At 35.8% G+C, this 18,238-nt stretch overlaps 2 protein-coding genes across 4 annotated transcripts; both read left to right on the top strand.

Moving 5' to 3' along the window:
- Positions 1-673: 673 nt before the first annotated feature.
- Positions 674-4,550, top strand: LOC117921448 (vacuolar protein sorting-associated protein 32 homolog 2-like). Of its 3 annotated transcripts, none has more exons than XM_034839302.1 (8): positions 674-742; positions 956-1,085; positions 1,560-1,659; positions 1,785-1,870; positions 2,001-2,086; positions 2,572-2,692; positions 2,770-2,965; positions 4,202-4,550. In XM_034839302.1, the coding sequence occupies exons 2-7, from the start codon at positions 1,008-1,010 to the stop codon at positions 2,959-2,961; spliced, it is 663 nt and encodes a 220-aa protein (XP_034695193.1). In that variant the 5' UTR covers positions 674-742; positions 956-1,007; the 3' UTR covers positions 2,962-2,965; positions 4,202-4,550. The 3 variants fall into 3 exon arrangements, with proteins under 3 accessions (XP_034695193.1, XP_034695195.1, XP_034695194.1); XM_034839304.1 differs by having other exon boundaries at positions 726-742; positions 967-1,085; XM_034839303.1 differs by lacking the exon at positions 674-742 and having other exon boundaries at positions 782-1,085.
- Positions 4,551-7,185: 2,635 nt separating this feature from the next.
- Positions 7,186-17,195, top strand: LOC117922406 (putative leucine-rich repeat receptor-like protein kinase At2g19210). Its single transcript, XM_034840545.1, is given in 14 exon segments — positions 7,186-7,267; positions 7,355-7,898; positions 7,999-8,474; positions 8,579-8,717; positions 8,815-8,886; positions 9,005-9,076; positions 9,167-9,247; positions 9,488-9,636; positions 9,755-9,868; positions 9,871-9,983; positions 10,081-10,213; positions 10,356-10,418; positions 10,506-10,695; positions 16,777-17,195. Coding segments are annotated over 14 exon segments (2,637 nt in total). The 3' UTR covers positions 17,186-17,195.
- Positions 17,196-18,238: the final 1,043 nt, after the last annotated feature.

Genomic DNA, 18,238 nt, shown 5'->3' with positions numbered 1-18,238 from the left:
ATATGAAATAAAAAATTATTTTAATTGTTTTTTTTTAACTTTTTAAACATATATAAAATATTAATTTTTGTAAAAATAAATTATAAATATTTATAATATTTATTAATTTATATATTATATTTATTTTTAATTAAATTTAAAATTTTAAAAATAATAAAATGAAATAAAAAAAAGATTAAAAAGATAAAATTAGAAATAGATATAGATAACCAGGATAGAATTGGTATAAATATATAAATCAGTGGTAAGATTTTTCTTTTTTAAAAAATAATAATGCTATTAATAATTTACAATAATTTTTAATATATTTTTAGTAAATCATTTGAAAAATAAATTAATTTATAACTTATGTAAATTTAAAGTTTGGGTGAGTTAAGCAATGGCAACTCATAATCGTATCATAGTCAAGTTGAATAAATTATTTAAATAATTTTTTGTATTAATTTAATATATTTTCATTCAAATTATTTATTAAAGGGGTTATAAATTTGATTATTTTTATGACTTTTACACTCGGTATGACGTATACCTAGCAATAGAATTTTTGGTATACACGTGTACAAATACTTTCGTTATTTTAATATTTGTAGTAGGTGAATTTTGATCTGGCCACGTCAGCACGTTTCGACGTGGCGCGATCAACGGCGCATAGGAGACAACTCAAACTTTCCTCTTTCATATCAGCTCCTTCCGTTTTCCAAAATTTCAATTCCAATTCCTCTTGTTGCTACGCTGCAAGTCTGTAAGTAACAATCAGTTGAGCTTCAATTGCAATTTCAGTTTCATCTCTTGCTGTTTGGTTTCCGGGAAATTTTGAGGGAAAGCGAAGGAAAAACAGAAATGCCTAAAACCCAGTTTAATCCATTTTTCTCGTCCTTCCTTTCGCTTGTTTTTTCCCGGGAAAATTGCCGAATCTGTCATCCAAACAATTACGTTTGTTGCTTTATTGAAACAGAGCCTTTGTAGTTGTAAGGAATTTCTGAGGGGTGGTCGGTGATCGGTCAAAAATGTTCAGCCGAGTGTTCAGGAAAGGTAAAGAGCAAAGTCAAACAAATGCAGTCGCAACTCTGGACAAGCTAAACGAGGTTCGATTTCGATTAGATTCGTTTCTTTTCTTTTTTCTTTTCATATCTTGAATTTAAATTTTGTTCTTACCTTTTGATCCGACTGTTTATGGATGACTGTTGGCGTTCGTTTAGATTTTTTTTTTTTTTTTTTTTTTTTGGACCTCTTTGGATTTACCCTCTGTTTGGTTTCCGGAAAAATTGAAGGAAAAGGAAAGAAAATTTGAATTTGAATTGTGTGTTTAGCTTGGTTTTGTTTTAGAATAGTGTGAAATTCACGTCAATTAAGCCCGCTGATTGTATTGGGCTTAGTGGAGTTTATGTAATGGGTAGCAAATTAGGGAAACACTAAAGATTCTAGTTATTGTATTTTCTTTTCCTACATCATGATATGTAACCAAACAGGGAAGTGTTGCTTCTGTTTTCTTTTATGCTTCTATTGAAGGGCAAAGTTTTCTCTGATAAAATTTATTGATTTATTGATTTATTGTTCAGACACTTGAAATGCTTGAGAAAAAAGAGAGAGTTCTCATAAAGAAAGCCTCCGCTGAGGTTGAAAAGGCTAAGGAATATACTAAAGCAAAGAACAAAAGGGGTATGCTTCTGGAGTGTAGGAATTTTCATTTGTATCTCCTGGGGCCTTCAGGAATCCATTAAAAAGGTTCTTATATTGATTGAACGTTTGTTGATGATATTTTTCATTTTGATTTTGTTATGTAGCTGCTATACAATGTTTGAAGAGGAAGAGGCTGTATGAACAGCAAATTGAGCAGCTTGGAAACTTCCAATTGCGCATTCATGATCAGGTTCAGTTGCAATGGTTTTATTTTAATTTTTGCTTCATGGGCCTGATGCAGTTGTAATCTTTATGTTTTCTGTGTTTCTGAACAATGCTTTGGGACTTTCTGTTAAATTTGGTTTTATTTGGCATTTCAGATGATCCTGCTAGAAGGAGCGAAAGCCACAACTGAGACTGTTGATGCATTGAGAACTGGAGCAGCTGCAATGAAGACCATGCACAAAACAACGTAAGTGAGAGCACACTCTATTTAATCTCCGATCAGGTGTAGCTTTCTTCTTTTTCTCTACCTGCCCTCCACTGTTACAGCATTCTATGATTCCCCAAACTTTTTGACATTCTTTTCAAAAGAAAGTTCTCATGAATTTAATTGTTGTGGATATGCCTTTACTGTGTTGATTGTTGTTTTGGGCGATTTGTTGGATTGTTGATTTACTCTTGGAAGTGTAACATCTACCATACAGTTTCTGATGAACTCGTTTTCTTTTTTTCTCAATTCACATGTGAAAGAATTTTCTTCTATGGGTAGCTTTGGAAAAAGATTCTCATAGCCTCCAGTTTCTCGTTAACCTTACAATGACTACAGTGTCTGCTAAATGGAAGGTGCACTGTGCCCTCCATCAACCCATAAAACAAGACCAGATAAACAAATAACAGAGAGCAATATCATGAACAGTGAAAACTCAAAAAGGACATTTTATTTTACAGAACAACAAACATTGATGACTTGGACAAGACGATGGATGAAATCAATGAGCAAACTGAAAACATGAAACAGATTCAGGAAGCACTGTCAACTCCTATTGGTTCAGCAGCTGATTTTGATGAGGTAATAGCTAGATCTTCTTTATTGATGTTTTGTTTGATGTATTTCTTCATTACTCATTAAAATATCCACAATTTTAGGATGAGTTGGAAGCGGAGCTTGAGGAACTGGAAGGGGCCGAATTAGAGGAACAGCTTCTTCAGCCAACTACCACAGCTCCTGCAGCTCCAGTTAGTATTCCAGCTGCTAGGCAGCCAGCACGTCCTGCTCCTCAGAAGAGCACAGCTGAGGATGATGAGCTCGCTGCATTACAGGCAGAGTTGGCACTTTAAAGAGGTAATTCTTTTTCTGACAAAAAAATATTCAAATTAACCTTTTATTGCACTTCAACCTTTGGTTAATGCAGTTTTCAAATGTTTTTATTGATGTTTCTGTACTGTATTGGTACTCGGGAACAATTGTCTAGCACCTGTTTTTCTGTCTTTAACAAACTAGTAATTGGTAGATTAGTTTATTGGGAGCATTTTAGCTGACTAAATTCCCCATCATTATATTATAAAACTTTAAAAAACTCATGCTGGGAATCATGAAAGTAAAACTGAGTTTCTGAAAATCATGAGCTCTTTTGAATTAAAAAGATGACCATCAAATGGAGAAAAGTGTAGAAAAATAGAAACCAAATGACAAGAAAAGCTTAGGAAGCCTCCAACCAAAATATTAAAGAACTAAGGGCTTGTTTGGCAATGTTCTTAAAAACAATTCTCAAAAAATGGTTTTTAAGAATTTTCAACTGTTTTCAAGAATGAAATTATGTTTAAGAACTCAGATATAAAAAACGGTTTTCCTGACTTATTTTTCATGAAACTACCATATACTTATGTATAATATAAAGGTTTTCGAAGTACTCTTTTTTTTTTTTTAATTGTTACTCAAAAAACAATTGAAAACATCTCAAATTTGTTTAAAAAAAAACAGTTTTCAAAACAAATTCTGGGAAAAATTGTTTTTTGTCAAAAGACAAATTTTTCCCAAAAGTTTACCAAACATGTTTTCTAAGTTAGAAAATTGTTTTCAAGAACAATTATCAAACAGGTAAGGCAGTATGGCCTTTTTTGTACTAAAGGGCTGTTGAAGTGGCACTTAGATCACTACATATTCTCCTTCAAAAGATTTCAGGAATTCAAGACATTCTCTAGGCTCCAAATGTGGATAAAATTTTTTATGGCTTGAAATAATAAGCTCATTGGCAAATTCCATGAGAAACGTGAAGGATTCATTTTCAGTGCAATGTGAACAGAAAAGAAATATTTCCATTTCCACAAGATGCCCAAATATTCCTCTACTCTTTAAGTCTTGAGCATTTCATAGAAATCTCACCTAAGGAGTTACTTCTGCTATTTCATTTTTTGTTATGAATAAACTTTTGCCCCCTCTATTGTGAACCTCTCACAAACATTTCTCAAACCTTTACCACTCGAGCCAGGCCTCAGGGGGTGTTATTTTTGCTATATTCATGTTTTTTGAGGCAACTAATTTGGTGATTTTGATTTTCTTTTCGGTTTTTTTCCACAGGTTCCTTTCATAGAGTAAAGGTGACAACATCAAGATTAACCATTACTAGAAGCCTTCTCTGAGGTTGTAATTCCATCAACAGGTTAAAACTCCTAATCATGGACTTGCTGGTAAGAAGATAATGTATATGCAGAATAACAAGATAGACATCACTCTCAAAAATTATAGCTACATCCCGTAGCTTTCAATACCGATTTGCTATTGTTACTTTCTCTCTATAATGCTTGTAATTGCCACCTAACAAATAATTAGTTCAGGCTTTAGAATGGAACCATTTCTCGACTGAATTTTAATATTATCAGCACTGTAAATTTATAGTTTAATCTTAGCCAAGCTAATCTTTATTGAATTGGGTGGATGATTTTCCTAATGTGTTGCAGCAGTTGCTTGGAAAGACATTACCAGCCTACCTGTTTCCGATGCGGTTGGGTTGTTTGGTTGTTTGGTGATTGTTCTTAAGAACAGAAAACAGTTTCTAATTTAGAAACACGTTTATTAGATTTTATAAAAATCAGTTTTCTTAGAACTTATGTTTTCAATTTTTTTCGGTTATTATTAGAACTTTGATTTTTGAAAACGATTAAAACTATTTTAAAAAACAATTTTTGAAGAACAATTGCTAGTGCAAAATTTAATGACAGAACCAGAAACTCTGTGGGCGTGAGCGGTGAAGTTGTTGGGGATGATAGCCACCCTCCAAGCAAGAGAGGACAATAACAATAATCCAAGAACATATCAACATGCAAAGTTGAAGAGATCACCCACATAAGACACACAACTTGATTTGTATCCTTGAGCTCTAGAATCTTTTCTCTTTTTGACGACCTACCAATTTTTGTTCTTCAGCTTCACCAAAAGAAGCCCCGGATGCGACCTATGTTTGGGCTTAGATACACCCAAAAGAGCAACCCAACATGTGGGCTTAAAAGGGCCTTTTACAGACTAGAACCCATATGGGCCTAGCCCAACAAACTTCAAGTCCAATTACCATGATATATTGATAGAAATTTTCAAGTCTTGATATATGAAAAATCATCCCAAGTTCAAATTTCATTCCCAATTATTTTTAAGTTTACTTATTTAATTTATTATATAGTTCATCAATACCATGCATACACAAAGAATTTCAATCATATATGATGACACAAGATGTAACATGAAAAAACCATCTAACAAACCACCAAGTATATAAAAAAAAAACAAAAATCGATGGTTATAATCCACTAACTTTAAGAAGAAAAGGCAACATTTGAATACCCCCGCAAGAGTATTTAAACACTTGGGAATTTCTCGTATTAACCATTCCAAAAACTTTACCGATCCTTAAATGCATACTTAGCTCAAAATCATTAACTCAAATCCAAATTTGATGAAGTCGAAAGTTGTGTTCGGACCAATCAGACCCAAGGAAGTAAGTCCCATCCTAGTAAGTAAGAGAACAAAATTGCCAACCAACCTAATACACCAACGTGGATCTTCCAAACAAGAATGCCAAAAGGCTCTTGTTTAAGAGAAGTTTTTCTACTCAAGAAGGGGCATTTATGATTTTCTATGTTCTTTTTCTTCAAGATGTATGGAAAATAGGCAATGAAATGAATTTTCTCAGTAGACTAGAATTTTCCAATATAAAACCACCATGTCATTACGTGGGATTAAGAGACTTAAAAATGCATAGACTAAATAAAAAGAAATATAATGGTAGAGATACGTTACTGTCCACCATGTCACTCTGCAAGTAGCTGCTGCTTTTTTTAGTAGACCGGAAAGCCAACCAGAAGAAAGAAATGGTCTATTGGTTGGTTTATATTTTCTGCGAGGAAGCCATTGCAGTTGATGAGCCACCAATAACAATGGCCTGTCAGCAAGAAAAGCTGTTGCTTTCATGGACTTATAGGCCTCCCGTACCTGATTCAAAATGTTGTACATTTCAGTGACTTCACTGAGATAGCAACCATATTTCCATTAATAATCATGAAGCAGACATTTCAGTTGCAGAAGATTCAACTTGGCAAAATCCCCAACATATCATCAAATAGTCAAGCATATTGTTTTTCATTCACATTGTTGAAAGATATGTTATAATTTTTTGTCTTCCCTTGAATTGTTTGATTATATTGTTGAATGACCTGTTGTAATTTTTAAACTTACTCCATTGGATCACTGGTTTATAGCAGATTATTAGAATTTTGTCTTACTGCTCAGCTATGAACGATTCTTCTACCAAGAGCAGGTATGCTGTCATTCCATGAAGGGTATTCATTTTATAGTCTATACATCACATCTATTGTATGCAGACATTTTACTTCTGAGAAATTTTCTTTGCATATTTGCAAGTCAATGAGCTCAAGTAACGTTTCCTATGCAGTTTGATTTGTTAGGGAAGGAAGATATTTGCTCCCATTGGTTTGACTTCAGACTTTAATGATTTTACTTAGTGATGATATTAGCTAGAAAAACTATGTCCAGTTCCACTCTTTAACATTGCTAGTCAATGTTTCTATAACCCTATAGGCAAATCGGCAGACCAAGGAGTTCAATCTCCTACAAAGGCGCTTATCTTCGAATAGGTAGTGTCTATTTAGAGAAAAGGAATAGTTATTGCCTCTATAGCTCATGGGGGAGATGAGATGGGGGGAAATAGTGAGGTGAGTGTTAATTATGAGTTTGCGATCTAGTTATGAAATGTGCAAAGGCTGATCCTAGCAATGAAGTTTGAAAGCCTTCTTGATCCAGCATGCAGGGCAAGGTCAATAGCAAAGTTACCACATGACAATAGACCAAGTCAGCTCAAGCATTTCTATTAAAGACTTACCCCTTTGTCATGAGTTATAGTCATCCATATCCACAGCAACAATTGACTTGCATGCTTGGATAATTTTATGTCATTGTAATACTCCTGGGAACATGCAAGTTGGTAGGCATGATTTATAAGATGAAATCAACCAAGCCACCATGTTTCTATGCAAGAAGAACCTAAAGGGTTAATGGACAAGTTCAAAGGTTTCCCCTTTGCATTGTTGGGTATCTTCATTCTTATACTGCTGGCTCGTGCCCAGGATCAATCAGGTCTGAAATTCAAAATCTTTAACTAGCTATGCCAACAATTGCTTTCTATGGATAGTACTAAAGCTCCTCTCTCTCTCTCTTTTCCAGGCTTTATAAGCATAGACTGTGGGCTAGCAGAAGATTCCAGCTATTATGATGAGGAAACTCACATATATTATACTTCAGATGCAACCTTCATAGACACTGGTGTCAGTAAGAATATCGCACCTGAATTCAAGACCAGCAACTTTCTAAAGCAGTTTGTGAATGTCAGAAGCTTCCCTGAAGGAATAAAGAACTGTTACACCCTAAGACCTGCAAGAGGAAAAGGTAATAAATATTTGATCAGAGCAGAGTTCTTGTATGGGAATTATGATGACAAAGATCAACTACCAGAATTTGACCTGCACCTTGGAGTTAATACATGGGATACAGTGGTATTGGATGATGCATCCAGTATTAGAAGCAAGGAGATCATACATGAGCTTTCATCAGATTATATATATGTCTGTCTCGTAAATACAGGCTTCGGAACACCATTTATATCAGTACTAGAACTAAGGCTTCTGAATAATACCATTTACACAACTGCATCCGGATCTTTGGTTCCCTACTGGAGGCCAGATTTTGGTTCACCCAAGGGATTTATCAGGTAAGCACCTTTGTAGGAAGAATGAAATCAATATTCCTTTTATCTAGATACTTATAAGTAAATATCTGGTATTTTATTTGGGCACAAATATCTTGCTTAGGTTTGATGATGATGCTTTCGACCGCTTCTGGTTCCCTTACAATTCGAGTAAATGGGCAGTGTTAAGTACCTCACTTACCATTGATGCTAATTCTCGCAATAGATATCAACCACCGTCCATTGTCATGAGGACTGCAGCCACACCATTGAATGCAGGTGAACATTTGGAGTTCTCCTGGGAGCCCAGTGATCCCACCACCCAATTCTATGTCTACATGCACTTTGCTGAAGTTGAGGAGCTCAAAGTGAACCAGTCCAGAGAATTTAACATCTTTCTGAATGGAACCCTTTGGTATGGACTTGTCATTCCTCGTTACTTATACACAACCACAATACGCGACCTAGTTCCTGAGAGTGCAGCAAAGTTTCAGTTTTCAATCTCCCAAACGAGTAATTCAACACATCCTCCCATCATCAACGCTCTCGAGGCTTACAGAGTAAAAAGGCTCCTGCAACCACAGACAGACCAAAAAGATGGTATGTCGTTATAATCATCAATTTTTCAGTATCAGTTGTGCTCCATACTAAATATACATGCATTAATACAAGTATGTGTGCGTCTATACCTTTGGAGATAACAGTTGATGCTATCATGAACATCAAATCCATGTATGGAGTGAAGAAGAACTGGCAGGGAGATCCTTGTGCCCCTAAAACTTACATGTGGGACAGTCTTAACTGCAGCTATGATGGTCATGAAGCCCCCAGGATCATATCCTTGTAAGTCTGCAATTCCTTCTACACCTGTTAAAGTCTTCTAACTTTTCATCTTAATATTCCCAACTTCCCCTTGATCAAATTATTGCACATAATTCAGGAACTTGTCCTCAAGTGGATTGACTGGGGAAATAGCTCCTTCTATATCAAATCTAACATTGGTACAATATCTGTAAGTATCCTAATCTCTCATGAAAGAAGAAGACATTGACTCACTAATTATAGATAGGCACCACAATATTGACCTGTCTTCAGAAGAAAATAATGATTGAAATATTTACTCATTTCAGGGATTTATCAAACAATGGCTTAACAGGACCAGTACCTGATTTTCTTTCTCAACTTCCATTGTTGAGGGCCCTGTAAGTTATTTAGGGGTAGAAACTAACATTTTAAGTTTTTTGGTAAGAATACAGGGGATCTAATTATAGTTAATTTCTATGAATTTCAAGAAACTTGACAGGAAACAAGCTGACAGGATCTATTCCAGTTGAACTCATTGAAAGATCAGAGAATGGATCACTGCTATTGAGGTCTGCCTTTTGTCAAAAACCATGAACCAAGATCATCATTATTCTTTTCCATCAAGTGCTATTTTTCACTTTTCAGTTTTCATTTTACCCATCTATGCCAAAGCTTTTTGTTAAAAATAGAAAAATATGAAATATTCCCAAAATAGACAAATCATCAGCTTATGAGATGATATCACCTACAAGATCTCAGTATCTAAACTCTAAGACTTACATTTATGGTCATCATTGTGTTGATGCAAGTGTGAATGAAAATCCAAATCTTTGTTGGTCGGGTTCATGCAAAAAGAAAAAGAAGTTTGTTGTTCCAGTAGTGGCATCAGTTGCTGCACTATTCATTCTCTTAACTGCACTGGCTATCTTCTGGAAGCATAGAAGGGGGCGAAAACAAGGTATTAAATAACCATTATGCTCATACTTAAATATGGACCATATAAGATGCAAATTTCCTTGTACATGAAGAGGGGTTTTCAGTAGAAATATACTAATTAAACTAGTGATGATCATCAGTTAGTAAGGATCAGGAAATGGTTTCCGAATCCAACAGAGATGAAGGGTCTTTGGTGTCAAAAAAACAGCAATTTACATATTCTGAGGTCATCACTATCACCAACAACTTTGAGAAGTGGGGAAAGGTGGATTTGGATCAGTTTACCATGGCCATCTAGATGACACTCAAGTTGCTGTGAAGATGTTCTCTCCATCATCAATTCAAGGATATATGCAGTTTCAGGCAGAGGTAATTTATAAATCTGCACAATCACAAGAGCAGGAATGAATGCAATTAGTCTATGTTTTAATATAATCTCATACTGAAATGGTGAGACAAATTTCAGGCAAAACTTCTTATGAGAGTTCACCACAGAAACATTACTTCTCTTATTGGCTATTGCAAGGAAGGCAACAACATGGGGCTCATCTATGAGTACATGGCCAATGGAGACTTACAGAAGCATCTATCTGATAATGGTTATAAATTTTTAACCCATTAACTTTAATTTTTGCTGCTGTTCATGGTTTTAAATTTTTAACTTTTTTGTGTTCACCACTTGGATAAGGTCCTCTTTTCTGGATAAAATCATAAGGTTTAGAACATTCTTTATGGATGCAGTGAGAAATACAAATGTTCTGAGTTGGGAAGAGAGACTAAGAATAGCAGTGCAGACAGCACAAGGTCAGAAAGCAAATGGAGTGTACAACCATTTCCTTTAACCTTTGTCTTTGGTTTAAATGAATAAGCATATGTGGAATTCAATTGCAGGATTGGAGTATTTGCACAATGGTTGTAAGCCACCTATAATCCACAGAGACATAAAGTCTACCAACATCTTATTGAATGAAAAATTCCAGGCCAAACTAGCTGATTTTGGGCTGTCCAGAGCTTTTCCAAATGAAGGCAGCACTCATGTGTCAACAATAGTTGCTGGCACCCGTGGCTACCTTGATCCTGAGTAAGTATATCCATGCTCATTGTATCCTATGTGCAGAAGAGTTCAATTTCTAAACAAGGTTATGACATTGTTACAAAAACCTGCCTAATAAAAGCAAACTTTGTTTAATTGAATAAAAAGAAAGAACTGTAGACAGACATTTCGTCAGAGAGGTTACAAATTTTCAATTCTTCAGTTTCTTTTGAGAACATCCACTGTATGTTGAAACTTGACCTGGACCTAGCTCATTCAGTTTATGTGAAATATATATAGTAAAATAATGCTCCCACAGAAGAATATATGATGTATTCAGTTAATAACATCTTTTGAATTGCAGGTACCATGCATCAAACAGGTTGACTGAGAAAAGCAATGTTTTTAGCTTTGGGGTTGTTCTTTTAGAGATCATCACAAGCCGGTCCCCAGTTCCTGGAAATCATGAGGAGACTCACATAATTCAATGGGTTAGTTCCATGCTTGCAAATGGAGATATTAAGAATATTGTTGACCCCAGGCTACAGGGAGACTTTGACATCAATTCTGCCTGGAAAGCTGTAGAAGTTGCAATGTCTTGTGTAGCTTCCACTTCAACTGAAAGGCCAGCTATGAACTATGTAGTTATGGAACTAAATCAGTGTTTGGAAATGGAGGCATCCAGGAATCAAGGGACTGAATCAAAAGATTCAACTGATATGGTTTCTATGAAGCTGCACACTGGAACAACTCCCCTGGCACGGTAATAATGTAAATTGTATATTGGTCTGTTGGTTGCCACACCTGTACATGTGAAACTCTTTTTAGTTTTCTCCAGAAATTGGGTTAGCATGTAAAACTCCTGGCTTCTTCATTCATTGGACTAGCTTTTTAAGTTGCTTATGAATGTATGTTAAATGAATCATACAAAAGAAAATTTGGAATCTATCTTTTCAGCAATAAACGAGAAGCAAATGAAATATATATATATATATGTGTGTATGTATGTCAGTTACTTAATCTTAAACCAGGTCCTGGTGATATAAGCAAAACCAAAATTACCTAATTTTATACAGACTTCCCAAACCTCTAGCATGATTTTAGTAGTTTTCCAAAGAGTTAGATTGCAAGGATGGATGAAATCAAAGGCTGAAACATTTAATGGGTTATGTCCTAATTTGTAATTAACAGCAAAAAATAAGTAGGAAGTCAAAAAAGAAGGCACTGGAAATAATCAAGCTCCACAGAGAAGACAAATTTGATAGCCCATACACTTAGATTTACCGTGTAGGAGATTTTGTAGCTTCTCAATCTATAGAAATGGCTATTGCAGAAGTTTTTGAGGCATTGAAGGATGATAGTAAGGTGGTTTAGACAAGACTATTTAGTTTAGATAAAATTTGCAAGCAGGTTGAGGAATGGAGTTGAGTCAAACTGCAGATTTCAACAGGATTTGAGGATTACTTGCAGAAATATTGCAATTAAAACTCGAATCTGGAAAACAAGGTTTCACGTGTAGAAAAAGGATAACAGGACAATCCCCTTCATTGTAGATGATGTTTGTGCCAAACTGAATTCATCTGCTGCTATAGGTATCACATTTGGCAATTATCATGAAGGTAAAATAACTATGAAGCAGACATTTCAAACTCAGAAGAGTCTAGTTGTCATTCAATCTAAAGGAAATTGACAAATTCCCCAACCTATACTATGTCAAATATAGTGTTCTTTTTTACATTGTTGAATGGTCTGTTATAATTTTTTAAATACCCTTTGAATGATTCATTTAAAAAGGATTGTTAGATTTTTGTTTTAGGTTTTAACTACTCTGGTAAGAATAATTCTTCTACCAAAGAGTTGGTGGGTTGTCCATACCATGAAGAGTACTCATTTTTTATCCTATATAGATCACATATCTTGTATGTTGACATTTACTTACTCTCAAGAAATTTTCTTTTAAACATATTCCAGTCAATGAGCTCAAGTTTGTAAGTAGAAAACATGCACACCCTCCCACTGACAAGGAGGACAAGCTAGTCAGAGTGGTGTAAAGGGACCAACGTGCTCCAGCCCCTTTGATTGCACTCGTAAAGCTAAACAGTTTCTTGCATCCCATACTGGGTTAAGCTTTCCCAGTACCAATTGGGTTTGCCCTATATCAGAGGAGGAAAGTATCTGTTTTCATTGACTCTACTTCAGATTTTGATGATTTTCCTATGATTTGGGTATGGTACCAGATAACAGTTAGAAATGAAAGGAAAGATAGTCGGTTCAAGATAGGATTTGGAGAACATGCCTATGGTGGAGTGCCTATTTAGGATTCTATGCCTTAGCTAGAAAATTTTGTCCTTTGACACTTCTAATACACATTTTTGGAACCCATCATTCATGTTCTGGTGCATGAAAGTATGGCCCTACAAGCAAACCGACCAAGGTGCTTAATCTCCTATAAAAAAAAACATTTATTTATCATTAGGCAGTGTCTGTTCAGAGAAAAAAATATAGGTAGTGCCTCTGTAGCTCATAGGAGAAATGGGGAAAAGGAAGAATGAGGTGAGAGAGAATTCAATTGTAATTTACCTATGAAAAGTCTAACCACAAAAAGTTACAAAAATTGCACCTAGAAGGTTTGAAGATTGACTAGGACTTGGATGCTCATTAAGGTCAACTAGAGAAGTTCATCAGATAGCAATAAGCCAAAATTTCAGTGAGAATATCTGGATTAAACAATATGACTTCCCAACTAACTTTTAACCCTTTGCAATGGCTTATCAGAATTCATTCCATTATAGTCCTTTGGAAACATGCAGGTTGGTGGGTATGATCTATAAGATGAAATTCACAAAACCTCTCTGCATCTTTGTCTGCAAGAAGGATCCAAAGATTGTGATGGACTTGCTAGCTCTGTTCTGAAATTTCTGGTTATTTCCAGGAATCGATCAGAATTGAAAATCAGAATCTTTGAATAACCATATCAACCATTGTTTGCTATCTCAAGAATCAGAACTACCAATGAGGTGACACATCACAAGATTCCAGCTATATATACTAACAAGGTAACTCACATATATTATTGTTTAGATGTAATCTTCATTGACACTGGAGAAGTGAGAGTGCATCACCTGAATTTGGAATCAATAGCCTTCTACAGAAATCTTGGAACTTCAGAAGCTCCCCTGAAGGAGTAGAAAAACTATTACACCCTGAGACCTGCAAGAGACAAAGGCAATAAATGCTTAATGAGAGCATGGTCCATGCATTGGAATCATGATGCTGAAGGTCAAATACCAGAATTTCTATTCACATCTCGGACTTGATAAATCATAAACAGGATTCAGCAAAATCCAATGATGCATCCAGTGCGATAATCAAGGGAGATCATGCATAATCTTTCATCAAATTATATGCCTGCCTTGTAAATTCAGGCTTCAGAAAGCCTTCTACATCAGCATTAGAACTAAGGCATGAATAATTCTATAATCCAACTGAATCTGCATCACTGGTTCACTACTTGAGGGTGTCTTGGCTTACCTCTATGGCTTAGTTAGATAAGCATTTTTGTAAAATTCTCTTTATTTAATTACTAAGCATCTGATTTTTCACTTAGGCACAAATATCTCTCTTAGGTTGGGAGACAATATCTATGATAATTTCTAGTTCTCACACTATTGGCCTAACTGGGCTACGTTAAGTACCTAGCTTACCGTTGCTGATTGTTACAACAAGCTGACAGATAGGACTATAGGACGGCACTCACAATTTAGATTATGTGTGGGCCAAACTTGATTCATCTGATGCTATAGGTATAGAGGAGAGGAAAGTTGCAGTTTTCTGTATCCTATCTGGAAAGGCGTGGGAGTAGCAATGGCTTATGTATCTCCCTCTTCCAGTAAAAGGCTAAGCATGAACTATGTAGTGATGGAATTACAGCAGTTAACAGAAATAGCTGGATCCACATACTGGAACTACTCCCCTGGCTCAGTAGTACAGTATACATGAGTCTCAGTTGGGTTCCAAACCTTTTTTCTTCCTAATGTTAATAATTCAATTAATCATGTCAGTGCACATGAAAAGTTGTGGCATAGTGGTCAGTAGCTTGTAGTACAGTTATGCTTAAAAAGGACTGTGAATCTTTGTATCACCCTTTGATCTGTTCATCTTTCAAAAAGTAGTTGAAATTGTGTTGTGCCAGAGAGGGAGACATAAGAAAATGGGGAGGAAAAGGACATAAAATCATGACAAAGAGAATGGATAAATGCATGAGTGCTACTACCAATATTTAAACTTCCAGGGGAGGTTCAAGGGGATGATAAAAAAAGGGGAGAGAAAAGTTGAGTTCATACTCGATCCCAAATCACCAGTGTAATGTTAAAGCAAGTTGATTTGGAAATCATTGGCGAAAAGACTAGAGGTAATGCCCAAAATTCAAATGTCATACACGCTTCCTGCACTAATGAAAGACTATTGGATCAGGCAAAAATTTGGTTGAATCTATTCCCGTACTTCCCAATTAGCCACCTCACTAGAGTTTCCAATGTGTCTAAAACAGTCCATTTACTGCCAAAAAGCTCTGTGCCTATTCCACAGGCATGAGTAAACCCCATTGAAAGTATACATCAACTATGTTTTTCTACATTTGTTTGCAAATGTTGCAATTTATGCAAAGTATATTTTCTCTAGCTGTTGAAACATCATCTAATTCCAGCTGACCTGTGGGGGACATTTCCACTTTGCACCATAATTCCATTTCCCACCTGTTTCAACTCATCTATCTTGATAAATTTATCCCGTCAGACTCTTAAACATTTTTTAACAGAATTATATATCAGAAAGTGTGCAGTGCAATTACAAACATTTTGAAGTGTCGTTGCAGCACAGCCCTTATTGTGAAGTTCGAGTTTCCAAGAATGGACTGCAAATATATCTTGAGAAAATTAGGAATAGTTTTGCTTCTTCTAGAAGTACTTTTGGATAAGCCTGAAAAAGGTGAGCTTTGAACCCAAGTTAGCACTCTGATAGATTATCCATACAAGAACACCAAATGCACCAGTTTGAGTTTTTTCAACCTGGAGTCAGTAAGCATATGAATTACGAAAGAGGCTGAAACTCAGGTAGGTGTTGGAGGAACAGAACTTTGAAATTAGCGTTTGCCAACATCAACTACTGTGTCAATGCATCATATGACTGATATGATAATGCCTAGAATTGTGAAAACAAAAATGGGAACGGTAAATATACGTTCCTGTCCACCTCATTTGTCTACAAGATCAAAAGCCAAACAGGAGAAAGAAATGGTCTATTGGTTAGTTCATCTCTTTGCAATCAAAACACCAGCAGCCATTGCAATTGGTGAACTGTCACAAACAATGGCCTGCCAGTAAAACTGTTGCATTTACTGAATTTGCAGGCCTTTCCCTGTCAGATGTGACTCCTAGGACAATTTGCATGCAATGATACAGGAGTGCTATTTCTTCTTCTTTTTTTCATGACAATTAAGAAGCAGACAGTTTGATCACAGATTAGTCAAGTTTGGAATCCAATCTGAGAGAACTTGACAAAGTCCCCAATCTATAAAATCTTAAACATAATGTTTTTCTCTACACTTTCAAATGATCTCTTGTAATTTTTAACATATCCTTGAATGATTCAACTCAAAGGAGATGAGTAAATTTCCATTTAAGATTTAACTAGTCAGGTGTGACTGCTTCTTGTTGCATAGAGTTGGTGGGATGTCAACAACAAAAAAGAGTAATCATTTTTCAGTCTATACATCATAGAGGTTGTATGTGGACGAGAAATTTTCCTTAAACTTTGCATGTAAGACATGCTGACTAGACTGCTATAAGCAAAACAACCGGCTCAAGCACCATTTGTCTCAAGAACCAGTTTTGCAAGCCAAGGAGGTTATCACAATCCAATGCCAAGCTGGGATTTCCTATATTAGGGGAGGAAAGCATTTGTTTCAATGATGGGACTTGAAACTTCAATTAGTAATTCAACTTTTTTCCCTTCAACAGTGGCGGCTGTAGGTATAAAGTCTCCACCCATACCTCAATCAGTTCATTGAAAAAAATCATATTCCTATTGAAACGTATATAATGCAATCAGTTTGCTTACTTGTTTTAGCAGGTATTATGTATCAAACAGGTTGACGGAGAAGAGTGATGTTTTTAGCTTCGGAGTTGTTCTCTTGGAGATTATCACAAGCCAACCTGCAATTTCAAAGGACCGTGAGAAGACTCACATAATTGAATGGGTTAGTTGCATGCTTGCAGATGGGGATATTAAGAATACTGTTGATCCAAGGTTACAGGGAGAATTTGACATCAATTCTGCCTGGAAAGCTGTGGTAGTGGCCATGTGTTGCGTGTCTCCCACTTCAACAGAAAGGCCAGCCATGCACTATGTAGTGTTGGAACTAAAGCAGTGTTTGGAAATGGAGGCATCTCAGAAGGAGGGTCATGAGCCTGAATCAAAAGATTCAATTGGAATAACCACTGAGGATCAGAGCACTGAAATTATCCCCATAGCTCGGTAGCAATCTTGCATATGTATCACTATGTTGGTTTCCAAGCTGCTTCTACTTAAAGTTTTGTCCTTCACTAAGCCATGTTAGCATCTAGAAGCCTTTGACTCCCATGATCTTATTGGATTATTGCTCTGTAAGTAATATTATGAACTTCATATCAGACTGATTGTACAAAATTTGGAATATATTGTCAGCAATAATGAACAACAACGGAAAAATGTAAGACGACTTAAATCTTAAAACAGTTCTTGGCTTCTTGGTGAGAGAGAATTTAGAGCCAGACTTAAACAACACAGACAATCGCTGGTCTCCTTGTCTTGTAAGAACAAGGATCTTGGAATTTGTTATAATGGATACCAATGGTGTGATTGAAAATTGTTGGAAGGATGAGATTAAGAAATTTCAGCATTTTCTTGTAGCAACTATATGAGGACCATACACAAGCAGAAAATGGAAGAGTGAAAAGCTACAGTCCAAGAATGGCCATGTTTAGAAAGTTGGAATAGAGGATGAAAATTGGAAATCAATTCCATTCCCATTCATTAATGTTTTTAAGAATGAGAACTGAAATCAGAAATTCATTGTTATGAAAACCAAATCCACTCAAACGAGGATTTTGATTCCCCTTGTCTACATGATATTATGATTGACCTTCATGCCCATCCCATTTCCATTCATATTCCCAAGTACCAAACACACCCTAAAGAATTATAAGCCGAATAGCCAATAGAACCCACCACACATCTGCATTCAAAATGCCCAAAAAACTGAAAGAGCAAGTGAAATTTTGACAATATGAGCACAACCCATATGGACAAATCAATTATAAAGAGGCTACAATTTTCACAAAGGAAATTTTACGAACAACTGATGATCATGAGAAGGCTTTTTGCAGATGACCCAACAGACACAAACACAATTGGTCATATTAAAATCAAAAGCTTGAGTAAATCATACAGAATGAAACATGAAGAAAGATAAATGCAGAAACAAACGGAGAAACAAACCCTTCTCAATGAAGTGAAATGGAAGGATTTGGGAATAAGGAAGTCCTCCGTTCGC

This window comes from Vitis riparia, chromosome 9 (assembly GCF_004353265.1).
Source record: "Vitis riparia cultivar Riparia Gloire de Montpellier isolate 1030 chromosome 9, EGFV_Vit.rip_1.0, whole genome shotgun sequence".
NCBI classification, from domain to species: domain Eukaryota; kingdom Viridiplantae; phylum Streptophyta; class Magnoliopsida; order Vitales; family Vitaceae; genus Vitis; species Vitis riparia.
This window is presented reverse-complemented; position numbering and strand designations above follow the sequence as displayed.